Source organism: Pygocentrus nattereri, chromosome 15 (genome assembly GCF_015220715.1).
Source record: "Pygocentrus nattereri isolate fPygNat1 chromosome 15, fPygNat1.pri, whole genome shotgun sequence".
In the NCBI taxonomy this organism is placed as follows: Eukaryota; Metazoa; Chordata; class Actinopteri; order Characiformes; family Serrasalmidae; genus Pygocentrus; species Pygocentrus nattereri.
The window spans coordinates 3392176-3417672 of NC_051225.1; the positions used below are offsets into that span (position 1 = coordinate 3392176).

The window sequence follows — 25497 nt, forward strand, 5'->3', positions numbered from 1 at the left end:
AGTAGGTCTTGTTATCCCATGTGGGAACTATATGTCGCTCCGGTTTATTTTCCCCAACTGTGTGTAGCTTTAAGCATCATCATCCTTTACATGCCAAGAGCATGTACAGATATGGTTTAGCTTTACAGTAAATGGGGAATTTCCCCTCCTGGTATTAGCATGCCTGACCACGTACTTTTAATATGCTTCATTCGTCCAGAAATAACTGCAGATGGATAAGCTTAACATAGAACTTGAGTTTCACACACTGGCATGAACGACAGAAGAGTTTACTCACTGTTTCTTAGTTGCGGGAAGGAAGCCCACCATCTCCATGGCCTGCTGCAGCCTCTCAAAGTCATGCTGAAGGTCATCTGCGTCCTCTATGGTAAAGTTGTGCTGTGGTGGGGATAAGACGAACAAGCGTCAGGACTCCAAGAATAAACATTGCCAAGGTGCGATTTCATACGGCACTGTAAAAAAAATACACATGGCAACCCAGACAGTTGCACGCAAAAGCCTGAAAACTGCTGATCAAATTAAGTCTTGCTGATCATCGAAGTGAAAATAAGTTGAAATCTACACACAAACATGGCATTTTCTGCACATTTTAGTGTATGATTCCTATTTATAGGTTAAGTGTAACGTATTGGAAAAGTAAAGCAAACATAAAATGCCTCATTTTTTGTGTCTTATTTTTTCCCCTGTATGTTAAATTAAGCAAATGTCTGATCCATGTAGAGGACGTGTTAACTTATCGCTTAGAAAATCAACATCAAACATGTAAATAGACCAGGTGTGCCTGAATTTTTGCATATGACTGTACATGTTCAACCAACGCTGCCTTTTATAATGGCCATACATGGCAAGCACCCAACGTAATCTGGCACCTCTCTCAGTACTCACATATCAGATACTACATTCCTTTGAAGAATATGAATTTGAATTTTACATGTGAAGATAACCACAAATGCCACATCTTTCAATAGGCTATGTGCTGCGGCTGGTATTGCATAGAGTTTAACAGGCATAACATTATCACCACCTCCTTGTTTCTACACTCACTGTCCACTTTATCAGCTCCACTTACTGTAGAGCTGCACTCTGTAGTTCTACAGTTACAGACTGTAGTCCATCTGTTTCTCTGATACTCTGTTACCCTGTTCTTCAGGTAGGTACTGTTTGGGTGGTGGATCATTCTCAGCCCTGTAGTAACACTGACGTGGCGGTGGTGTGTTAGTGTGTGTTGCGCTGGTCTGAGTGGATCAGACACAGCAGCGCTGCTGGACTGAGAACAGTCCACAACCAAAAAGATACAGCCAACAGCGTCCTGTGACCACTGATGAAGGACTAGAGGATGACCAACACAAACTGTGCAGCAGCAGATGAGCTGTCGTCTCTGACTTTACATCTACAAGGTAGGAGTGTCTAATAGAGTGGACAGTGAGTGGACACAGTGTTTGAAAACTCCAGGAGCACTGCTGTGTCTGACTCACTCGTACCAGCACAACACACAATAACACACCACCACCACTTCCAGTGTTACTACAGGGCTGAGAATGATCCACCACCCAAACAGTACCTACTCTGTGAGGGTCCAGGGGGGGGGGGGGGGTCTCTACTCAAGGGTCATCCCTACTCAAGAGATTTATTCCAATGTCGGAATAAAATAAGAGTGTTGCTAGAGTCGCGTCATCTCGATCTTATTAGGGTCTTGGCAGGGGAATACATGCGACAGCGCTTTGCAAAAAAGTCGAATCTGCTCCCCGTTAAAATCATATTAATCTAAAACTGAACACCGACTGTTAAAATATTTCAAGTTCACTAAGCCTGTGACTTTAAGAACAGCATTATTGAAGAAGCATCTTTTTTTGTTTGCTTTCTGTGGTTTCTTATTTATTTATTTTTCAATGGTTTAGTTCATAAAAAAGAATTGCTAGATGTTTTTGTTGATGTGTAAATCTTTATATTGAGTAAAAAATTCATTGCACAATTTACAGGTTAATTACAAAAAATTCTGGGTGATGATCTGCCAGAATATACAATTCTACAGCAAACTGGGCTGAGCATTCCCAGCCAGCATGCCTTCCCATTTGTACCACAAGAGGGTGGAGAAGAAAAAGGGTTTTCCCTGTAAATTTCCACCGGGTGCATGATGGGAAATCTCAAAAATCTAGTTGCTATCTTGAAAATAGTGACTCTGCAACTTCCCAGGCTTTGCAAACTCCTAGTCTAAAAACTCTGACACTAGCCATGTTTACATGCAGCCTAATAATCCATTAATAATCTGACTAATAGCGCAATCAGACTAGAATACGTCCATGTAAACACCTCAACCGGAATAGTCTAGTCTGAGGTGGGTAATCATGTAAATAATCCGTTAAACAGATGAATAATATCCGTGTAAACGCCTGTATCTGATTACACTCCCTATCAGAAAGTTTCAGTCAGTTCTGCATGTGCGTCGCGTCACAGTGAGAGTTTATACCGTTCAACACGGCGGAGCAGAAACTGGTCTGCAGAGGAGACGAAGTTCATGCTCTGATCTTTAAAAGACGGCGGTGGGACGGACGTCCAGCTTATGTGCCTCAGAACACGACGTCTTCCTCTCGGCCTTCTTTAATAAGGACATGTGAAGGACGTTTTCCTGAGTCTGACGTCATTTTAAAGCAGTTAAAAACACAATCACTGCTCACTGCTGCTCATCTCACTCTGACTGGACTCTCGGGATGCTGGTCGTCATGGTAACAACAAAGCGGTTCTGTACGCATGTGTGTAGCTTCGGATTGTGATTACTTGTAGTGAGCATGTAAACATCAACAGGTTGTCCATCACTTTGTTGTGTAGAGCGAGCATAAACACTTCGGTTCGAATTGGCAAAGGTCTCTGTGCAAACACCCTACACTATACCAATAAGAGTCCGTGGGCCAAATGCCATAAATGTAAATCTCTGAATGTAAACACAGCCACTGTCTATAGATGTGAGAGGGTGTCAGACTAAGTCTTTTTAAAGTCTTAAAGTGTATGGTTAGCGCGTTAATCTCGACAGTGTACATGATATGCTCAGAAATGTGTATTTATTTATTGTAAAATTGCACATCCCCAACCAAAACAGTGTGTTCACCTGCTTGAGGTAGAAGTAGTTTTCCGGCTGCAGGAGCTTGTACTCCTTGCGTTCCTCATCGGACGCCCCCACCAGCAGGTAATAGAAAACGTGGTAGTTCCTGTGTGGGAGACAAAGCGCCGTCAGAACCGTTTATCAAAGGGGCAGATACAGAGCCCTTCCCTGCTCTGATTCGACCAGCTCTCCTTACACTACACCCATTCAGAAGGAGTTTTTCCAGTCCCGCTATCAGATAGCGACTGAGTGCCCAGCAGGGCGGCACAACTCACCGTCTATAATTAGCTGCTACTGCTAATACAAAGAGCTGCTGGAAGGGTAGCAGGGAAATACCCACACAAAGAGTACAGAAACAAGATCAGTGGCTGAACCTCTCTTTTTAATCTGGGGCAAATTTTGCAAAACGTACTCTGGCATTCATTTTCAGGGGTAACTGACTTTCATGGGGGCATTTTATCTAATCTTGAGTTTCATTCAAAAAAGCCAACGCTCCACTCACAGTCAGTCTTTTTAATGTTTTAATAAAAGTGTTTTGCTCCATCATCTGACTCAGAGTCACTGAACAACCCAATGAGTTAAAGAGCCCATATCTTACATTTTTCTTCTCCACCAAGTCCACGTACCACATTTGCATAGTTTTATACACCAAAAACAGTCATAATTCATCTTTACATAACCTTTTTCCAACCTCTCCTTTTCCCTATACAGTACCAAAACAGTGGAGCCCTTTTCAGTGCTATAGAGAACAATTATAAAAAAGGTTCAATAAGGAACGACGCACAATAAACACAATCACGTATGCCTTCAAATGGCTCTTTGAGTCGTCATGGTTCTCTATATAGCCACTGTCTTTACTAAAGATTTAAAGATGTCTATACAAAAAAATGTCTTCGAGGTTGCTATATGTAAATGACCTCTGTTCTGATTGGATGCCCTGTATTGTGGCTCATTTAGAAAGCAGTCTGGGATGAAATGCCAATTCATTTCTATATAAATGGGTGGGGCTAAACTACTATAGGCTTAATAAGTGGATATATGTAAATATCTTTTTTTGCAACAACAATCAATTCAAAACGGGCAGTTTTAGCGGTTTAGTTTTCCTGCGTGGACTGGGGTGAAATGTACGTTTAGAAACTTTAACAGTGATCACATTTGGCTTTCCACTATCTTGGAGCCTTTAAAGGTGACCGATGCATGGACCGATCCATCAGTCACAGATGATTCTGGTGGCGACAGAGCGAATAAAACCATAACTCAATGGGACACAGAGTAAAATAAGAGAAGTATAAAGATAGAAAGAAACAGAAGTTTACACAACAAACACAAAGCACATCAGTTTTTATTTGTCTTTCCCTTTTGTTCTAAATCACTATTGTTTATTTATTTACCTTTCATTCTTCTCTCTGGACACCAGACGGGACTTCTCCAGCAAGTACTTCTCAACCACCGCCCTGCAAGAGCAGAGAACGGGAAAGGGGGAAGAAAGAAAAGAAAAATCAATGAAAGATCATCAAGACACCAGACTGCTGGCAGTCAAACTGGAAAGGCAGTGGATAAATCAGGGGATTCGAGTGCGAGAGAGGCTCCGGGGTCAATGGCACAGCTGAGGCAGATGGTCTGAACAATACTGCAAACCAAACAAAGACACTCAGGCCAGAGTGGCTCAACCCAGCACACATGGCAGCGTTACCTTGGCCCAAAACGCCAAAATAAATGCGTTAATCTAATTTTACTGAAGGATCGAGGTATGAACAAAAACAAGCCAGTCCCGTCTTCTCCTCTTCACTTCCCTACCTGCAGTTTGCTCACATCTAAGAATAAGCTTGCTGGAAGGGTGAGATTATTTTGGCTTCTATAATCAGCAGAAAGGAATGTTCTAGACATTTTGGGAGCAAATCTAATAAGTGACCGGCCAACAGGTCAGAAAACCAAACATCTGCAGCAGAACGGGGACTGCACAATGCAATGTTTTTTGTTAATCACTATTGCTACACTGGCCTTTGCAAAAAAGCCCTCTTAACCAATCCCAGCTCCAGTTGAGCTTCTGATGAGTCAGGATATTCAAGTAATCCTACAAAGGCTATTTTGGTGAAATGAATGCAGCCTGGTCTTTAACCATTAGTATCGATGCGCCAATGCACTTTGTATCTATTGCAAATGCAACATGCAGTAATATAATCTCAGTACTGATATTTATATTGTGTGTACAGCTATATGTGAGCATTACAATGTAACACAATAGGATATGAAACATAACAGCATATCAGACAATCATTAACATATCATTAACATTAACAATCAGGCAACTGAGTTAGTAGCTTGACTTGGTATCTTCCCTAAAGTTGGGATGCACCAACAAGGGAACTGTGGGCCAATACCAATAAACGGAGATATTGTTTATCTACATATCTGGCGAAGGTGATTAATATTCACTTATAAAGCAGAAAGTGGGACGAACTCCATATGGCTTTTATATACATATACAGGCGCACACACACACACACACACACACACACACACACTTACACTTAAAAATGTGTGTGTGTGCGCGTGCATATATACACACACACACACACTTACACTTAAAAATGTGTGTGTGTGCGCGTGCATATACACACACACACACACACACACACATATATATATATATATATATATATATACATACATACACACACACACACACACACATATATACATACACACACACACACACATTTTTAAATATATAAAAATCATACATATATATATAATATATTACTTCTGTACGGTTACAAACACAGTAAACTGAACAATATGCAAATATTTTAGTGCAGTAACCAATAGTCATGTGAGCATTTCGCTTTTTTGGAATACAATAAATACATCATCAGTCTGAGAATCCAGTCAAATCTAAACATCTGTCAGATGCGGATCAGATTTCAAAGCAAATATCTAGTGAAAACGATATCATTCTGATGACACTGAGCATCCCTATCCTAAAATGGAGCTGCGGATGGCATGACTTCATTGACATCTTCATAAGCAATAAAGAAATAATAAATTAAACAAAAGAAGAACACAAACATCAGCCGTACTCTTGCATAAATATCATGTATCAGTGCTTTGTCTCTATTCTTCTTTTCAGTGAAGCTACAAAGTGAGAGATGTGAAGTCAGATCAGATGTACTGATGATATAAGCAAATAAAATCGAAACATTTGCACTTTAAGGTACAAATGCATCAAAAACGAGTAAATTTATAAGCACTGATACAGACCGTATCGATTCACGTGTCGCTAATAGCTTTTTTACTATGTATCTATAGTTTAAACAAAGTCGTAATTATGCAGCCGTAGTAGCAGCAGCATCGTCTCTAATACAAAAGCAACAAACAGTGTCCACTTACTCAGTACTTATCAATAGAGTGGGGTGGACTGCATGCTGCTGCATTCAGCCGAAGAACAATACAGTGACTGAAAGCATCCTCTCAAGCTGCCAGCTTTGTTATCGGGCTTACTGACCCTTCTTGGCCACCGTACTCGCTCTGGCACAGCCTTGGCTTTGTGGAGGACTGCGCACGTGCACTGCACACAGCATCAGCTGCAAGCATTGTGTCACACTGAGACTTTTGGACAAAGCCTCACAAATCGAACAAAAGCTACTCCCTGCACGACCCGTCCCTCCGAAAGAAAAGAGCCGTGCTGGGAGTCTGTCCTGGATCTAATCTCCGGCTGACTCCCTGCAAGTCAGTTTAATCATTACTGCGTCTGTCCATGTAAAACCACACGAGCAGCTGCAAAAGACACACGAGGAAGAAAAGTGCTTTACATATCTGAAAAACAAACCATGAACAACTCGAAAGGATCAGCGAAGCGGCTTATTCTGGCTATGAGGGTTAAACATTAACCCACAGTCGCTGCTTCTTATGCCACGCTATTCAAAATGTTTACTTGGTGTGACTCTGGATGGCCAGCTTTCGTTCTCGACTCACATCGCGAACCTGACTCGGTCATGCAGGTTTTTCCTGTACAACATCCGGAGGATCCGACCCTTCCTCAATCGAGAGGCCGCTCAGGTGCTTGTTCAGTCTCTGGTTCTCTCAAGACTTGACTACTGCAACTCGCTCTTGGCTGGTCTTCCCATGCAGGCCATCAAGCCTGTACAGCTCATCCAAAACGAGGCAGCACGGCTCGTCTTCAATCTGCCCAAGTTCAGCCACGTCACCCCACTGCTGTGTTCCCTTCACTGGCTTCCTGTAGCTGCATCAGATTTAACCCTAATGCTGGCCTACAAAGCCAAAAACGGACCAGCCCCTACCGACTTGATGGCAATGGTCTCGAACTGGACCACGAGCCCTTCGAGCTTCGAGTACAGCTCGGCTTGACCCGCCATCCTTCAAGGCGCGTGGAAGACAAGCGTCGAGAATGTTCTCCGTCCTGGCACACAGGCGGTGGAATGAACTCCCACTGGCTGTCCGAACAGCAGAGTCTCTCGCTGTCTTCAAACGCAGACTGAAGACCGTCTCTTCTCACAGCACTTAAATCAGCACTGAGTGAATTATTGATTGCAATATATTGAAGTGTAGTGTAGTGTGTTGCACTGTAGTGTAGTGTAGTGTGTTGCACTGTAGTGTAGTGTAGTGTGTTGCACTGTAGTGTAGTGTAGTGTGTTGCACTGTAGTGTATTGCAATGTGTTGCACTGTAGTGTATTGCAATGTAGTGTAGTGTAGTGTATTGCAATGTAGTGTAGTGTAGTGTGTTGCACTGTAGTGTAGTGTAGTTGCACTGTAGTGTAGTGTAGTTGCACTGTAGTGTAGTTGCACTGTAGTGTAGTGTAGTTGCACTGTAGTGTAGTGTAGTGTGTTGCACTGTAATGTAGTGTAGTTGCACTGTAGTGTAGTTGCACTGTAGTGTAGTGTAGTTGCACTGTAGTGTAGTGTAGTTGCACTGTAGTGTAGTGTAGTGTGTTGCACTGTAATGTAGTGTAGTTGCACTGTAATGTAGTGTAGTTGCACTGTAATGTAGTGTAGTTGCACTGTAGTGTAGTGTGTTGCACTGTTCTGTGCTCAACTCCGTTCCTTTTCTCTGAGTATCAACACTGACTTTTGTATCTATCAGTATCTGAGCTCAGGACCGTCTTTCTCTCTAACCTACTGGTAACTAGCAAAGATACTTTCTCTAGATAGACAAAGCACTTCTTGTAAATCGCTCTGGATAAGAGCGTCTACTAAACGCTGTAACTCCGATCAGGCATAACATTATGACCACTTACTGTATAGCTACACTCTGTAGTTCTACAGTTACAGACTGTAGTCCATCTGTTTCTCTGATACTCTGTTACCCTGTTCTTCAGTGGTCAGGACCCCCATGGACCCTCACAGAGCAGGTACTATTTGGGTGGTGGGTCATTCTCAGCACTGCAGTAACACTGACATGGTGGTGGAGTGTTAGTGTGTGTTGTGCTGGTTTGAGTGGATCAGACACAGCAGTGCTGCTGGAGTGTAGAAACAAGGCAGTGATCATGATGTTATGCCTGATCAGTGTATATTTAACTACACTGTAGGTCACAAAAGGAATTACTTGTACAGACGATCTATATTCTGCAGACAGGTTCGAGTCTGCACTCTGCTTTAGTGTCAAGTAATGACAAGCATGTTGAGCGGTCCAATGGTGTTGCGTTAGAGGCAGTTCGAAAAGATGCAGTGGCTCAGGGGATTTAAAAAAAATAAGACAAAAGGGAAAATAAATAAATTAATTAATAAATGCTTATGCATCGGTGGATATGTGCATGAAAGATAGACATTGGCCTGGCCCAGAATGCCACACTGGAGCATTAACCCATTTGTTGCCATATTAAGGCTAAAGCAGAGCTATTAGCAGGTCTTACAGTGATCTGGCTGTGTGTCTGTGCTGTATTTCAGGGTTGTGGGATGTTCGAGCTGGTTTGGGTGGCGATGGAGCAGATCTCTGGCTGATGGACAGTCACAGGTGGATGAAATCACTCTGGATGGTGAGGGAGAGTCTGATGAGTGATCTAATGTGTAAATCCTGTTGCTGTTTTGACCCTTTGTTGGAATATGAAGGGCAACAGCAGCAGGACTTTGGGTGATTTTCTGAGCTGAATTGCTCACCTACGCTGATGTCACAGGTCGATGAGGTCATGCTTGCTACCGGGTCCGCTGAATTGTCTGATGTGTGCATCATCTCTGTAGCTTAAAATGTTCTGAAGTTACGAAGGCTAGACCTCAACAGCATCTCTGCCAGCAAATTGTCAGCTTTGGGTCCTTAAGGTTAAGTATGTAAAGCAACTCAACAACTATTTACCATTTTGTGGAGTCGTATGAATAAAGATAATACCCTGTGAAAGTGATAACGCATGTGGCCGTCGTGACCCACACGTTAACAGGAACTCACACTGTTGGGCTGCATATCCTTTGTTAAGTGTTGTCACAACACTAACTTCTGCAATACTGAGATCGCAGAAGGCTGCAATATGTAAATGGACACTAATCCAATCACAGTGACTTGCTGTAAGAACGCTGGGCAATCACACAACTTAAGCTGAGCATCCTGACCAATCACAACTCAAGATGGGTTTCTGAGAGAGCTTATTCATCCCAGTATGTTCTGGTTTGTCCATCGGAATTTTCGTGATCAAATCTTACGGCAAATTATTCAGTAGCTGCATGAAATAAATGTAAATTATTTATTTATTTATTTAATTGTAAAAGCCCCTCAAATTAACAGAACATGTGTTTTATGGTCTACATGTCACTATATACTGACAATTTACTGCTGAAAGCCAAAAATCTGCGCCGCTCTTTGTGTTATTTTCTAAAAGTGATGTTTCCAGAGCAGATCACTGAAGAGACGCCGTCTGTTTATAGTTTAGAGCCCAGATTTGGGGAAAAACGGGTCGACTTTCAGTAGAAAAACAAAGTTCAGCTTCTTTTATTATAAGGGTTTAAAATGACGTCTCCGTCTATTAGACTGGAGAGAAGAGCTACAGCCTCACACGACGCCCAGCTTCTGAATGGAGCTTATGGAATATGAACGTTATGAAGAACATGATGAAGTGCGCTTTGGAACCACTGGTGGTCCCGAGGAGTTAAAAAGGTAAATAAAATTAAATAAAATGTTTTTATATAGCATGTGGTACGGCAATCACAATTTACTGATATCACCACAATACTAGTATTTCGTTCATACTGTGCAGGGCGGATCATGCTATGGGGAACTACCACCACTGTGCAAGTCTCGATTTGTTCCCCGTTTCTAGTTGTGCAGCTTCTCTCAGGGCTTAAGGAGGAAATTACATATGTGATTTCACACTGACGTGAATAATAACCCCACAGACGTTGGAGCAGGAGGAAGGGGTCTCAATAAGGGCTTCAAAATAAAGGTAACAAAAAAAAAAACAAAACAAAAAAAAAAAAAAAAAAAACAACACCTCCTCACACTGTGCTGTATTTCCTACAGCTCGCACCAAAACACTGCATCCAAAGACCAGTTCCGGCACTAAATTATCACACCGAGCTCCAAGACCCAGAATTATCTGGACTACTGAACTAGTGCTTCCAGTGCTGGACTGCAGGGCAGATACACTTACCCCCGAACCACTCCGCTCTCCAGATAGTTGACCTGAATGAACTTCCCAAAACGACTGGAGTTGTTGTTGTGGGCCGTCTTTGCATTGCCGAATGCCTGGAACACAGGAAAAGGTTCATGAGAAACGCGCAAAACGTTTTACAAATGAGAAAATACAGAGTTGTTTTAAAAAAAACAAAAAAAAACAAGCAAGAATAGAAATTAAAAACATGATCAAAACAAATTAAAATCATTAAACTAAAAATAAATTTAGAAATTAAAATTTCAGTTTCAACATAAAAACTATAAACATTCTTTCGGAGTTGGGAAAGCTTCACTGAATGGAAACCCAGCTAATGAGATTATCAAACAGTCCATGCTTAAATAAATAAATAAGCATATACATCAATCTTTCTTTCTATGCTCACTGTCCATCTTATCAGCTCCACTGACCGTATAGTTTCACTCTGTAGTTCTACAGTTACAGACTGTAGTCCATCTGTTTCTCTGATACTCTGTTACCCTGTTCTTCAGTGGTCAGGACCCCCATGGAGCCTCACAGAGCAGGTACTGTTTGGGTGGTGGATCATTCTCAGCACTGCAGTAACACTGACGTGGTGGTGGTGTGTTAGTGTGTGTTGTGCTGGTCTGAGTGGATCAGACACAGCAGTGCTGCTGGAGTTTTTAAATACCTGTGTCACTGCTGGACTGAGAATAGTCCACCAATCAAAAATATCCAGCCAACAGCGTCCTGTGAGCAGCGTCCTGTGACCACTGATGAAGGACTAGAGGATGACCAACACAAACTGTGCAGCAGCAGATGAGCTGTCGTCTCTGACTTTACATCTACAAGGTGGACTGACAGGGTAGGAGTGTCTAATAGAGTGGACAGTGAGTGCTTAAAAACCCCAGGAGCAGAGAAACAGATGGACTACAGTCTGTAACTGTAGAACTACAGAGTGCGGCTCTACAGTAAGTGGAGCTGATAAAATGAACAATGAGCGTAGAAACAAGGAGGTGGTCAGAAAGTTACGCCTGATCAGTGTATAAAAACTAAAGTTATGCGCCAGCTCCTGAAGTACCTATGGCACGAGACAAGAGGTGCGCTCCATTTACTTGCACCACTTTTTACTCATAGCATTTCAGACTAAGCCAGAGAGCTGACAACTACGTCAGCCAGTAAAGGATTGTCTTCCCATTATTATCCAAGAATATTAAAGTCAAATCTAAGCTACAAATCCTGTGTGCTGATATTACTGAACATAGTTTTTCTTTATGCCCTTAAAAATCGCTTTCAGTCCCCGGATTTCATATCGGTCGAGCACTACTTACAAAACACGGCGGAAAACGTCGTAATTTGTGTTTTCATATTGATGGATATATTTCATAAGAAAGCAATGTGATGTTATCAGCCCTACAAATCTACTGGCAGAACATGCCTCAGCACCACACACTTCAGTTTGTTTGATCGTTGTTGATCCTATTTATCCAATACTAATAGTTCAATAGGGGCAGATTCACTAAAGGAGGCACTTATTACCAACAGCCTCATGACACTTTGCGCTGGTGGGACTGGCCAGTTAAGCTGGTTATCTACTAAGCTACTACTACTGAACTCCCATGTAAATGAACACCGGTGCAGCTTTGCGATTAACATGACCATTGCAATATATCCACATCTGGCTTACAGCAGCTTCCGAAAGGTAAATAAGTTTAAGGTTCAAAACGATGACCTATCTTCTCAATATTTGTCAGAAATACTACTGTTGAGAACGTATGTGATCGTTTCAACATTACAAGCAATAATTTTGAGAAAATAAGAAATGAACTGATCATGAATTTGAGGAAAGAGTAATTACTTCATTTCTGATCTGAAACACATTTATGGCTGATGAGATGAGCTGTATAATTTTTTTCTGCAACCATAGGAAACTAAAACCCCTGTTCGATTTCACGGCATACACATTTTGAGAGTAACCTCTGACCCACGTGCAGCACTTTAAACAACGGCTGTTACATTTCTACTATACAAACCACAGCACAGGAACAGCTAAGCTAAGAGTAGTCTAGCAACACCTTGGCAACCAAACCGGACTCCATAGCAACACCCTAGCAACACTTTAGAAACCACCTGGGATTTAATAGCAACGGCCTAGCAGCACCTTAGAAACTACCTGGAATTTCATAGTGACGGCCTAGAAACATAGCAACCACCTGGGATATCACAGCAACAGCCTAACAATACCTTAGCAACCACATGGGATTTTCTTAGTCCTGAAATGCATTTATCTTGGGGGGAAAACAAACTGTTTTCACTTGTATGTTTTTGAGGAAAAAAAAAAAGAGATTAATGTAAACATTGTTGACGTTTCAAAAATACTGTTCAGTTTCTAGTCCACAAATAAATTTAACCAGCAAAAACAGGCTGTTTTGAATACACTGTTTTTGTGAGGTCACAAAAAATAGACACATTTGCATGTCTCTATAGCCTATAACAGTTTACCCTCCATTTACTCAAGTTACAAGTGTTTCAGCCCAAACTGCGTTTTTATTGAGGCACAATACGAGGCAGCCAATCAGAATCAAGATCATTTAAGTACATCAGTGTTAAAGGCGCATTCGGTTCAATTCCAGGAAGAAAGAAGGTTTGTAAATTAATGAGTGTTTTTGGTGTATAAATGCACACAATAAGAAAAAACGTTTTTTTTTTTAAAGCTTCCTAAGTTTGTTTGTTTATTTATTTAACCAATATTTAACCAGGGTAATCAAATGGAGATTAAAAAGAAAGGCAGAAAACATTCAACAAAGAAACACCAACACCACAACCAACAAAACCAAATCAGAGTCCAACCCAAATTAACACCAAGAGCAAAACAGAATAACACAGTTCTTCAATAATCATCTTAAAATCACTCATGAAAATAAACTGATCCAACTTTAAGTGTTTACATTTATGGCATTTGGCTGACGCTCTAATCCAGAGCGACTTACAATTTGATCATTATACACAGGCAGGCCAAGGCGGTGTTAGGAGTCTTGCCCAAGGACTCTTATTGGTGTAGTGTAGGGTGCATCCCAGGTGGGGATTGAACCCCAGTCTACAGTGTAGAAGGCAGAGTTACCCACTACACTAACCAACCACTACACAAACTACTAAAACTACACAAAACTATTTCCTCCATCACATTAAAATACATTTAGTGTTTTATCCAATAAATATACACAAACGTGTTTGAAACTTTCTCTCTCTGCGCACAAACGGCATGCCCAAAATAAGCTTCATTATAATAATCCCCTCCCAGTGTTCTGCACTTAATGAGGGCAATTTCTACAAACGCATATGCAATGAGGCAAAAGCACAAAAGAGCAAAGACGGGCCCCTTTGATGTTTTCACAGGCGCTGAAGCACCACTGCACCTGTTTATTAGAACCCAACAGCATCAAAATGGATTGAGAGACAGTGCAAAACCTTTCATGTCCCATTCTCAGGTGCAGAAAAACAGTCCCGGTGCCAATATTCAGTGTTTATTGTCTATGGACTGCAACAGTACCTGTTTACTGCTGCTAATGTTTCTCCTTCTTGCTGTGCCAACAAGGTAAAAATGGTAAACGGCTTCTGTTGAGCTATAAACTTGTAAACAGAACGGACCATCAAAGAAGTGATGCACATTTTAAACACTGGTATCTCCTCAGAGCTTGGCTCGTCAGCCTTCTGCAGCCCGCCCTACTTAAAATACAGTGCCAGGTAACCTTTAATCAGAATCAGAACACTTTATTGATCCCAGGGGGAAACTGCAGTTGTTACAGTTGCAAGAATTTATTTAAAATAATAAACACTTTAATAATTTAAGACTAAAAAGACGTCTCTACAATACATTACATTTTACGTCCACAGCCTTGACGACCAACACAGGAGGCCAATTAAGATGGCCTGACGAAGTCTACTCCCTGTTCCCGTTACCATTATTCTACACTTATTTTGTTCTGTGGCAGTTTTCAAGCTAGAACCACGAGACTTGGCAGGACCGTAGAGCCGATATAAGAATAGTGCACTTGTGCCTGTCGGACCGAGCACACGTCCAGTTTTCATACACTCTCACAAACTGCTCCTCATAGACAGTAAATACAGACCAACACACACATCCACACAGAGTGCTAGTATCCAGCAACCACCTGGGATAGCACAGCAACAGCCTAGCAATACCTTAGCAACCACCTTCAATTCCATAGCAACAGCCTAGCAACATCTTGGCAACTACCTGGGATTTCACAGAAACAACTTAGCAACACTTAACCACCTGGGATTTCAAAGCAACCGCATAGCAACATCTGGGCAACTGCCTGAAATTTCATAGCAATGGCCTAGCAGCATCTTAGCAACCACCTGGGATTTCATAGCAACTGCCTAGCAACATCTTGGCAACTACCCGAAATTTCATAGCAATGGCCTAACAGCACCTTAGCAACCACCTGGGACACCACAACAATCGCCTAGCAACACCGTAGCAACCAACTAGGTACCACAACAACGGTCTAACAACAACCTTAGCAACCACCTGGGATATCACAGCAAATACTTAACCACACTTTAGCAACTACCTGGGATTTCATAGCAACTGCCTATCAACACTTTAGGAAATGCTAAGGACATGCTGACCATATAAAACTATATCGGCCAATATTTAATTATTAATAATATAATCTTAAAATGAGCATCACATACTTCATGTTTCATTTCATACTGGTCAGGCCCTAAGGCACTTCCACCGCCCCCCCATGTGAGGCTGCAGCCGGTGGGCGGGGAGGGGGAATACGTTAGAGGGGGTCACGAGGCCCCATCTGTATGTGTGGGACACACAGCGATCCAGCGAGTGATTAATGAGGCTTTGGTGCTCGGACCTCCGCAGGCTAATGCCAACCTCAGTCAGGGGCTCAGGGGCCGCCACCGTTTCTGAATGGAGATCACTGTTTACCGAGCACAGGCAACAAAAGGGTCTGCCGCAGGGCCGGGCGGACCTGGTGCATCCCAAATAGTGGCACTATTGTGCAAGACACCAGGAAAGAGGAGAATCTAGTTTGGTTTTTCTTTGTTTTTTTTAAGATGGTGGTTTGAGGAAGAGCTGGAACCTGATTAAGATTCCATGTAGTGAACCTTTGACCTGCTTCTCAGAGCACAGGCCCGAGAGAGAGAGAGAGAGAGAGAGAGAGAGAGAGAGAGAGAGAGAGAGAGAGAGAGAGAGAGAGAGAGAGAGAGAGAGAGAGAGAGAGAGAGAGAGAGAGAGAGAGTTCTGTCCATTTATCTCGGAAAAACCAAACTGTTCTCACTTGTTCTTTTGGGGGGGGAGGAGGAGGATTTATGTAAACATTGTTGATGTTTCAAAACACACTTCAGTTTCTGGTCCACACATGAAAATTAACCAACAAAAAGAGGCTGTTTTGAATACACTGATCTGGTGAGGTCACAAAACCATCTGTTTACTCAAGTTGCAAGAAACGTTTCAGCCCACACTGCTTTATTACTGTGGCACAACACGAGGCATCCAATCAGAACAGAGGTCATTTACATGCATCAGTATTAAAAAGGCACATTCTGTTTAGCTCAAAGGACAAAGAAGGATTGTAAACAGTCATGCAGAAATGATTTATGGTTGTTTTTTTGGTGCATAAAACCACACAAACATCCAAACTGGACCCCAGAGAAGAAAAACTAAACATTTTTCTTGTATGTATTTTAATATGACTTAATGGAAAGTCAAGCGCTCTTACATGTGTGTCAGTAAGGCAGTAGTTTCTTCAAATAAATCATTTTAAAAAGAGAAAAAAAAGTTAGTTATGAAGAGCTCGCCAAGTTTATTTATTTATTTAACCAATATTTAACCAGGGTGATCAAATGGAGATTAAAAAAGTGGTTTTTTTTTGCAGATCATTCCATGCAGACAGAAGCTGCCTCGCCGTATTCAGACCGTACTACAGGAACGTCCAGCTGAAATGATCTATTAGAACGGAAATCGTACCAAGACTTGTTTATCGATATGAAGGCAAACAAATAAAGAAGCTGACCAAAAAATCACCGTGTAGAAAAAAATAACCCAAATAAATCTGTCTTTGCGCCGAAAGTCACGGCCAACCAACCACTTCATTATCCTCTTAGTCTCCAGGGTATGTTTTGGTTTGTTCATCTGAATTTTCGTGATCAAATCATAAGGCAAATGATTCAGTAGCTGCATGAAATAAATGAAAATTTATATTTTAATTATTTATTTTCTGTAAAAGCCCCTCAAATAAACAGAATGTGTGTTTTCTGATCTCCACATATCACCACATGCTCACAATTTACTGCTGAAAGCCAAAAATCTCCGACTCTCTTTGTGTTATTTTCTAAAAGTGATGTTTCCAGAGCAGATCACTGAAGAGACGCCGTCTGTTTATAGTTTAGAGCCCAGATTTGGGGAAAAACGGGTCGACTTTCAGTAGAAAAACAAAGTTCAGCTTCTTTTATTATAAGGGTTTAAAATGACATCACCGTCTATTAGACTGGAGAGAAGAGCTACAGCCTCACACGACGCCCAGCTTCTGAATGGAGCTTATGGAATATGAACGTTATGAAGAACATGACCGAGTGCGGTTTGGACCCACCGGTGGTCCCGAGGAGTTAAAAGGGTTCACAGTGATGAGCTGAAAGTCTGCTATAAATCTTAATGCACAAATGATCAATTTTGGTCAAATAGAGGAAATAAATGTAAAATATTGTCAGTGAGGGCAGATAAACCCCCCCCCCCCCCCGCCCCAATACACACACACACACACACCCCAGCAACACTTTAAATGAGTACAGGTCTATGCAACAGGAGCTGTTCTAGCACGTGTGGAAATCTGAACACGTCAGACAGCATTCAGCTCGATTCTAACATGCCTTTACAGGGCTTTTCTGATTGGTTGTCAGGTAATGTTAGTATGAGGAAACGAGACAAACCCACTCATGCTACCCCAGACGTAATGCCTCATCTGCATTTCGCAACAGGCTACATGCTAAGCCCCTTTTTTGTTAGACACGTGAAAAGAAACAAGACGGAGAGGAGAAAAAAAAAAAATGCAAGAAATGGGGGGAAAAATGTGGCTTGCAAGATTCAGCTGTGAACGTCATGGACTGGCTCGGCACGTCTTGAATGGTTCTTTTCCATAGTTTTGTTTGGCATCAGCTCCACGTTGAATTCTACCACAAAGCCACGGGTCCCAGATCCCCGCTCTCTGTTTTCTACTCGCAGCAGGACGTGGGGAGATTATACACAAACAAATTGTGAAATTTTGCTCCACATAATCTGAGTTGGTCTTGGAAATAATCCAAGGTGAAGAGAAAAACATGTTTGGGCCTTAAAGCAAAGCAGCCACTCAAAACCTGCCAAATATACCATGTTATAAAGGTGATGAACCATGTGTGAACTTATTGACTCAGAGGAGCACCGATCCGGCTTTTCCTTCTCCAAAAATAATGAACACCTGCCTTTCACAGCACTTAAGTACTTAAAAATAAATGTACAACACAGACTAAAGTAAAATTAATGTAAAAGCTTAATAAAATTACAAATTTGCACAGCTTCATGATGCCCGTGATTAATTAAGCAGTAGAAGCCGAGAGGGAGTGTTTTATCACGAAATCCCAGCCGTGATGTTATTGGTGATAACTCCCTCCTCGACTGCTCTACTGCTTTAATACAGCAGGTAAATAAATACAGTGAGAAATGAATAAACTGGCTGTGAACGCGGCTTTAATATGTTTTAATGTTCAGTTCCTTCCTCCTAATTAGAGCTCCTTAACGAGCAGCTTGGTGCTACGTCAGAGTAACGAGCTCCGCCCATTCACTGCTCAGCCGGCAGTTCGTTCTCCGGCTCCTTACACTAAATTCCCAAACTGTTGTCACCACTGAGCAGCTTTTCAGTCGGCAGCTGAGACAGAAGAACAGCTGAACAACCTGGAATCAGCCAGAAATGAACCCAACACCATTCGCCAGACGTGTCTGATCTTCAGAGTCGGACCAAATCAGATTGAGCCGTAAAACTGACCCAATATCAGGTTCAGCTCAGTTTGGTCAGTTTGTCCAGATCAGTATTGATGTTGTTTTGTTCCAGCCGGTCTGTAAAGCTTCTTACAGCCCGTTTAGTCTGGCGAATGGTGTTGGGTTCATTTCTGGCTGATTCCAGGTTGTTCAGCTGTTCTTCTGTCACAGCTGCCGACTGAAAAGCTGCTCAGTCTTGACGACAGTTTGGGAATTTAGCGTCGTCTCGTCTTCAGAGTCGGACCAAATCGGCTGTCGGTCAGATGTGGTCTTAACAGTGTCCGTTTTCTGTTTGTGGCAAAGTAAGAAGTAAAAACAAACATTCAAACGGCTTGAGCGTCTCCTACAGCTGTCAAAGTCGTTGCTTAGCACTGTATCGGTGTTTGTGAAAAAAACCTGAGATGTTATGGAGAAAAATCAGCAGTCTGTGTCGCGCTGAGCGGATCAGACACAGCAGTGCTGCTGTGCTGCTATTTGACACTGCTTCAAATTAGGTCTGGGGTGGAACATTTGACTGCTGAAGCCATGAGAAAGCTGATGCATAGACAGCCACCCTGACTAAACCACACACACACACACACACACACACACACACACGACAGTGTATCACAATAACAAAGATCCTATTATAAAAAAAGACTGGAAGTCCCATTCGCAAACAAGACTATGAGGAATTCACATGACTGTTAATTATATCTCTTTTGTATATGCAGTCCTGGAGCAATTCCATCCCAACCACAGGTCTCCACAACCTCACCTTCTGATCTGAAGCAGGCTGTATGACTTCATTCTATTCCAGAGAATTCCAGAGAATTCCGCAGCAATCCGCATCATGGAATTTAAGTTGTTATTAGAGTCATAACAACAACTGGATTAAACTTAATAAAAAAAAGATTAATATTTACCTTTTCAATAAGATAAAGGTAGACTTAAAATATGCATTACGTCTTGCTGAATTTGATCTTCCGGTGTAAAATAAATAAATAATAAACATTTTGTTTTACATGCCCCCCCCCAATTATGTAATCATAAAACTACTAAAAAATTCTACAGTAAAAACTGGTTTGAAAAATGCCATATTTACGCCATACGTAAGGACGCGTTAACTCATTTACGCTTAGAAAATGAACAAAATGTAAATTCCAACCAGTGGTGTTCAAATGAATGCAAAGCCAAATGGTGACACTGTTTACAGGCAATCTTCTGGGCTGATGTCACACGTTAGTTACTACTAATAACGAATGACTCAGAAGAGCAGCGACTCGAAACTTTAATCATGGGCTGATTCACTGGACTACAATCATAACAAATGAAAGGTCTGAGAAACTTTTCTTGATGGTAAAAGTCACTTCATGATTAGAGAACCTTCACTTTAGCAGTTCAGTGGGTCAAATCTTCTACAAGGAGGCTCAAAATAAGTCATTAATTCAATTGCTAGAACTGTCATTTGCTGCGTTTTGCTCACAAATGCATTTATTGCAAAGTTTTCAATTTAAAACATTACACTACTGTACTGTTGAGGCTAATTACAGCTAGTCAGGCTTAGGGACGTGCATTCAAACTAATTTTGATATTCGATTATCCATAAGAGTTCGTTTAAGCGAGAGGGGAGGAAATATAAATGGGAAGGAAATATAAAAACGCTAAAAAACTGAAACGGTAGGTTTGTCGAATCAAAATCAAAGCAAACCACGTTTGTCATGTTACATTTTCACAAGTAAGCAGGTGAGTGGAGATCTTAGGTACTTTAATTCAAGCCTGTGATCAGGATGATGGAGATGTTTAGGCTGTTTACCATCTTGTAGCCTGTTGGCTAGCTGACCGGCCCAGTTCTAGTTGAGAACATAAGTTGTCAGCCGCACAGTTTAAATAAATAACCTGGCTTTGAATCAGATTTCCCGTTTTTAAAAACAATATATGCACATTATATATTGAGTTTGAATATACACATTAATGTAAACCAATATTGCACCATTTCCGATGTACTGTTTAAAAACAGTACAAGTTATTAAATAAAAGCTATAATATGTACAGTTGTACATGTCCCCTCACAGGCAATGAGGCAGATAAATAAGATGCGCCAACCCCCACCACCACCACCCCACCCCCAAATATATGCTCTCTATATATTTGGACCTAAATAATATCAGCTAGAGTACTGGTGTGCTGGACCAGCAAAGTATGGCGTAACATTTACTCTCAAATACGAGCGAAACCAAGTTCAGCTGAATTGTTAGCCTGCACATTTTCTGTTATCCCACATGAGTCAGACAGTAATCAGATTTCTGATGTAAACGTGATGTAAAACTCAAACTTCATTCTGCAGCTTTTTTTTTTTTTTTTAAAACATTAAGCCGCTTTATCTGAAAATATGAACATGCATCATCTAGATGATGAATATTCAAATCCTTTATTTCATGTTTGGTTTCAATTTATAGCACTGAGAAATCTGATTACCGGGCAAAATTCCAGCCTCTATATCAGAGAATGGTGTTTACACGACCAAGGGGCAGTCGTGGGCTGGAGGTCAGGGAACCAGCCCTGTGACCGGAAGGTTGCTGGTTCGATCCCCTCGGCTGACAGTCCATGACTGAGATGTCCTTGAGCGAGACACCTAACCCCCACCTGCTCCCCAGGCACCGTGGATAGGGCTGCCCACCGCTCTGGGCGAGTGTGCTCACTGCCCCCTAGTGTGCGTGTTCACTAGTGTGTATGTATGTGGGTGTTTCACTGAACAGATGGTCTAATTTCACAATGTGCAAGAACAGACAAATGGTTGTAAATTCTATTTAAAAATGAATTTGAATAATCAGATAACTGCAGAAATCCGATTATGATCATATTACTGAGTGCATGTATATGCCCTCAATGAAATGTTGCACCCAAAAAGTAGTTTCTGTATTCAAACACTGGCAACTCAAGCTATTAACCAAGCACTCGAGAACCTGCACATAGCCCTGGTCAACTGGTGAAATGAGACGTTTTCCAATATGGATGTGCCTTGACCACATGTTTTCAAACATGACTGTTTCAAGAAACTTGTTTCAAAGAGTCGTGACAGCTGCAACTGTTGTCTTTGAGTTTCAAATAAGTTGCAGGGCACATTCCACTATGCAAATCCAGTGCAGTTTAGTTTCATGTAGCATCCAAAGTTGCATGATAGTTTCGCCGTGTAAAGCTGTAAAAACCAGTCCAACTTCCTCGCTAAAATCCGAGACTGAAACTCAAGTCCTGAAACTTGACTCAGACTTCTGCAAAGCATGGAGAAATTCCACCAAACAAGGAAGCTATAACCATTTAGACAAACACCATACCACTGATTAGTTTTAAGATCTTCATTTCAAAGTGAAAGATGCAGCCACTTGTAAACCCAAACGAGGAAGAAGCGAAGAAAGCAGTTAAATCGCACCGTCGACAGCCAGTCAGCCACATGACGAGCTGAACGCTTGAACTGGGGACGCCGGAAATGGAAAATAACCCACATGCGACAGATTAGATCTACACTTTGAGTTCAGGTTCAGCTGAATTTACCTCTCAGGATAAAAACAATAAAAACGCACTGCAATGACGTGATTGTTTTGCATAGTCTCCCGCTGGGTGATTCCTCATAACACTATGAAGCATGGCTTGCGTCAGAAAAGGAAATAACAGGGGTGGGAAACCCATTCATTCCCATTTAAAAATGAAAAACGTCTGCCAAATTAAAAACCCACTATAGAATATTCTGCTTACAATATGATTTATTTATTTATTTTATTTTAGTTTAAACCCTTTGAGAAGGTGAAACAGATGTAGGCTGTAGACAACCACACTGTGTGTAGGCTACAATCAAATTCGAATAATTAAAAATAACGATATTGTCATTTTAAAAATGTTTTATCACCCTGAAGACAAACTGAACCGAACCGTAAGGGACCTCAAGTTCCCTACACCTCGACTTCCGAGCATCTCTTTACCGTATTCACTGACCAAAACTAGGCATCTGAGCGCAGCCTGTCAGAATAAAGGTGGTGGCCACGGGGCGGGGCTCATGCTCTGGACGCATCCATGCTCACATAATTGGGTTTTTTTTCTAAAAAGCTTGCAAAATTCGAGGGGTCGTGATTTTTGGGGTTTGATGTGCAAGAAAAAAAAAAGTTGGGAAACTTATTTATCTTAATAGTTTATCTTAAACTTGGAAACCCGAGTTATCAACATATAGTAGAATCTGTAGACGTTTTAGAACACGCGCAAAATCAAAAACTCAAATATTCGCCTTTGAATTAAAAATCTAGAATGTGAAAATGTGCATCACCCCTATCATTTATTTATATATATATATATATATATATATATATATATATATATATATATATATATATATATATATATATATATATATATAAAACACGTTTATTTGTATACATTACGTCATTTGTAATGACATTATATACAAAACGCATATCATGGGTGCATTTTCTGTCCCTGTATGTGTTTTAAGTGACAAAAATAGTGTATATGCAGACGTTTTGGACCCCTGTCCTTGGCTATTTCTGACCAGGCTGGGTTCATAGACTGAGTGGAAACCCGGGCACAGATGTTACAATGGCGAAATAAAATGCCCCTAATTCTCTGGACTTCCTGAGGAACAACAGACCTTCTCTCTCAGCACCCCGTGGTCAGGGCTCACCAAAAAGCAGTGAGGTCTACACACCACTTCCTGCTGTTGAAAGAACAAAGACGAAGAAAAAATAAACCTCTTTCCTGTGGGACGGATCAGAGCCGAGCCCGGCCTGTGGGACGGATCAGAGCCGAGCCCAGCCTGTGGGACGTTCCTGTCTGGAGGTGGATACAGTAGCACACAGGCTAACCAAAACACTCCGCCTCCGCAAAAAGCATTGCAATAATTACTGTGATGATCAAAAGTCTGGAATCACTAATTGATTAATAACTGCTGTTATTTTATTCAATAATAACCTGCAAAGCACTAATATATTGTAACTGTTTATTTACAGCAATTTCTTGCTGTTATCTACCTTGAGATTTTATTAACACTTCAAATGCAAAACATTCCTGCATATTGATTTTTATCAGAAATTCAATCTTATGGTTATACAAGTTTGAGTCATCTCAGAATCATCTACAGACAATTTTATTAGTAGTGGACTCTCAACTATTCAGTCCCTACAATTAAGTATTTTTATACTCCGTATCTGCAATAATCTACAATAAACTACCCCATGTCTACAATAAACTACCCCATATCTGCAATAAACTACTCCACATCTACAATAGCCTATAATAAACTACCCCATATGTGCAATAAACTACCCCGTATCTGCAATAAACTACTCCACATCTACAATAACCTATAATAAACTACTCCATATGTGCAATAATCTGCAATAATCTACTCCGTATCTGCAATAATCTACAATAATCTACTCCATATCTGCAATAATCTACTCCATATCTGCAATAATCTACTCCATATCTGCAATAATCTACAATAATCTACTCCATATCTGCAATAATCTACAATAATCTACTCCATATCTGCAATAATCTACTCCATATCTGCAATAATCTACTCCATATCTGCAATAATCTACAATAATCTACTCCATATCTGCAATAATCTACAATAAACTACTCCATATCTGCAATAAACTACTCTGTTCAGTATCTACTACGAACTGTTCAGTATCGACTATTTACTACTAGGTATCTACTGTGAAGCATCTACTATGATACTAATATGTAAATTATGTAGAGAGTAATAGAGAGTAAGCAAACGAACGGATCTACATTTGGGCCCTCAGGTTGTAAAACTCTAGTCACCCCTGCATTGCGTTAATATCTCATGATGACTGCACCAACAGAAACGTCCCAAAACGACTTGGAAATAAATCTTTTTACTTCAATAACAAGTTCAAATGTTTTACCGTTATATAATATATAGTTATATATAATATAATAGTTTCTCACACAGTGACTATATGCATTACCACAATGCAAACTGCTGATAGATCATGGCCTCCAATATTAATAAATCAATTGATAACTGAGCAATTGCGACAGTCGTCATGCAACTGGTGCTGTTTTAGAAATGGTTTCCTTGAAGAAAATAAACACTGAATGAGAACCACATTCTGGCACTTATTTAAAAGGCACTGCAGAAGTAGGTCAAGACAACCAAGACCATCATTTCTTTTTTGGCAAAATAAAAATTGCGGGAATTTCTGCTGAACATGCAAAATTCTTCAGCATGTTAACACTGATGTGCTTCAACAGAGGATGTCCGTGATCTGCCCCTCCAAAAATAAATACATAACTAAATAAATAAGGCTGAATATTTCAGCCCTCCTCCTCCAGACGGTTGCGTAAGCCTGACAGACCGCAATAAAAGTGGAGCTTTAGTGAAGAAGAACCGAAAATAAAGAGAAACCTGTCTAACCTGAACGTAGTGCTACAGCGAGATCCGCAGTCAGCTTCCCTGTTTACTTAGAAAGACTCCACAAGGCTGAAACCATTAAACCTGACCTGCAATTTCAGCGCAGCTGACAGATTTTTTACTTCGGTTATTATTGAGAAAACCAGGTGGGGCTGAAATACGGAAAACAGAAATATGAAGCAAGCAGACGCCGCACTCCTGAACACACTTCCCCCTTTAACATCAACATGCCTTAATCTACTCAAGACAGAATCTCCCAAGACTGACCCACTGCAAGAGATAACTACCAATTATATCAGCAAATAAAAAAAAAAAAATCTCCCTGTGAACCAGGCCAATTTA

The 25497-nt window shown here is 41.1% G+C and overlaps 1 protein-coding gene across 14 annotated transcripts in view; it reads right to left on the bottom strand.

Moving 5' to 3' along the window:
- Nucleotides 1-25497, bottom strand: part of LOC108430243 (unconventional myosin-IXb) — a 125182-nt gene that overhangs the window by 52391 nt on the left and 47294 nt on the right. For 13 of the 14 annotated variants that reach the window (XR_005131527.1, XM_037545386.1, XM_017702603.2 and 10 more), the window contains exons 3-6: nt 10691-10785; nt 4489-4551; nt 3104-3203; nt 278-378 (exon numbers count right to left, since the gene is read on the bottom strand). Coding sequence is in view for 13 of the 14 variants with exons in the window: in XM_037545386.1 (XP_037401283.1) it covers nt 278-378; nt 3104-3203; nt 4489-4551; nt 10691-10785 (359 nt within the window). In the remaining variant the exon portion in view is untranslated. Of the gene's footprint in view, nt 1-277; nt 379-3103; nt 3204-4488; nt 4552-6487; nt 6591-10690; nt 10786-25497 lie in introns of those variants that run through there. The other variant, XM_037545393.1, reaches the window with a different exon arrangement.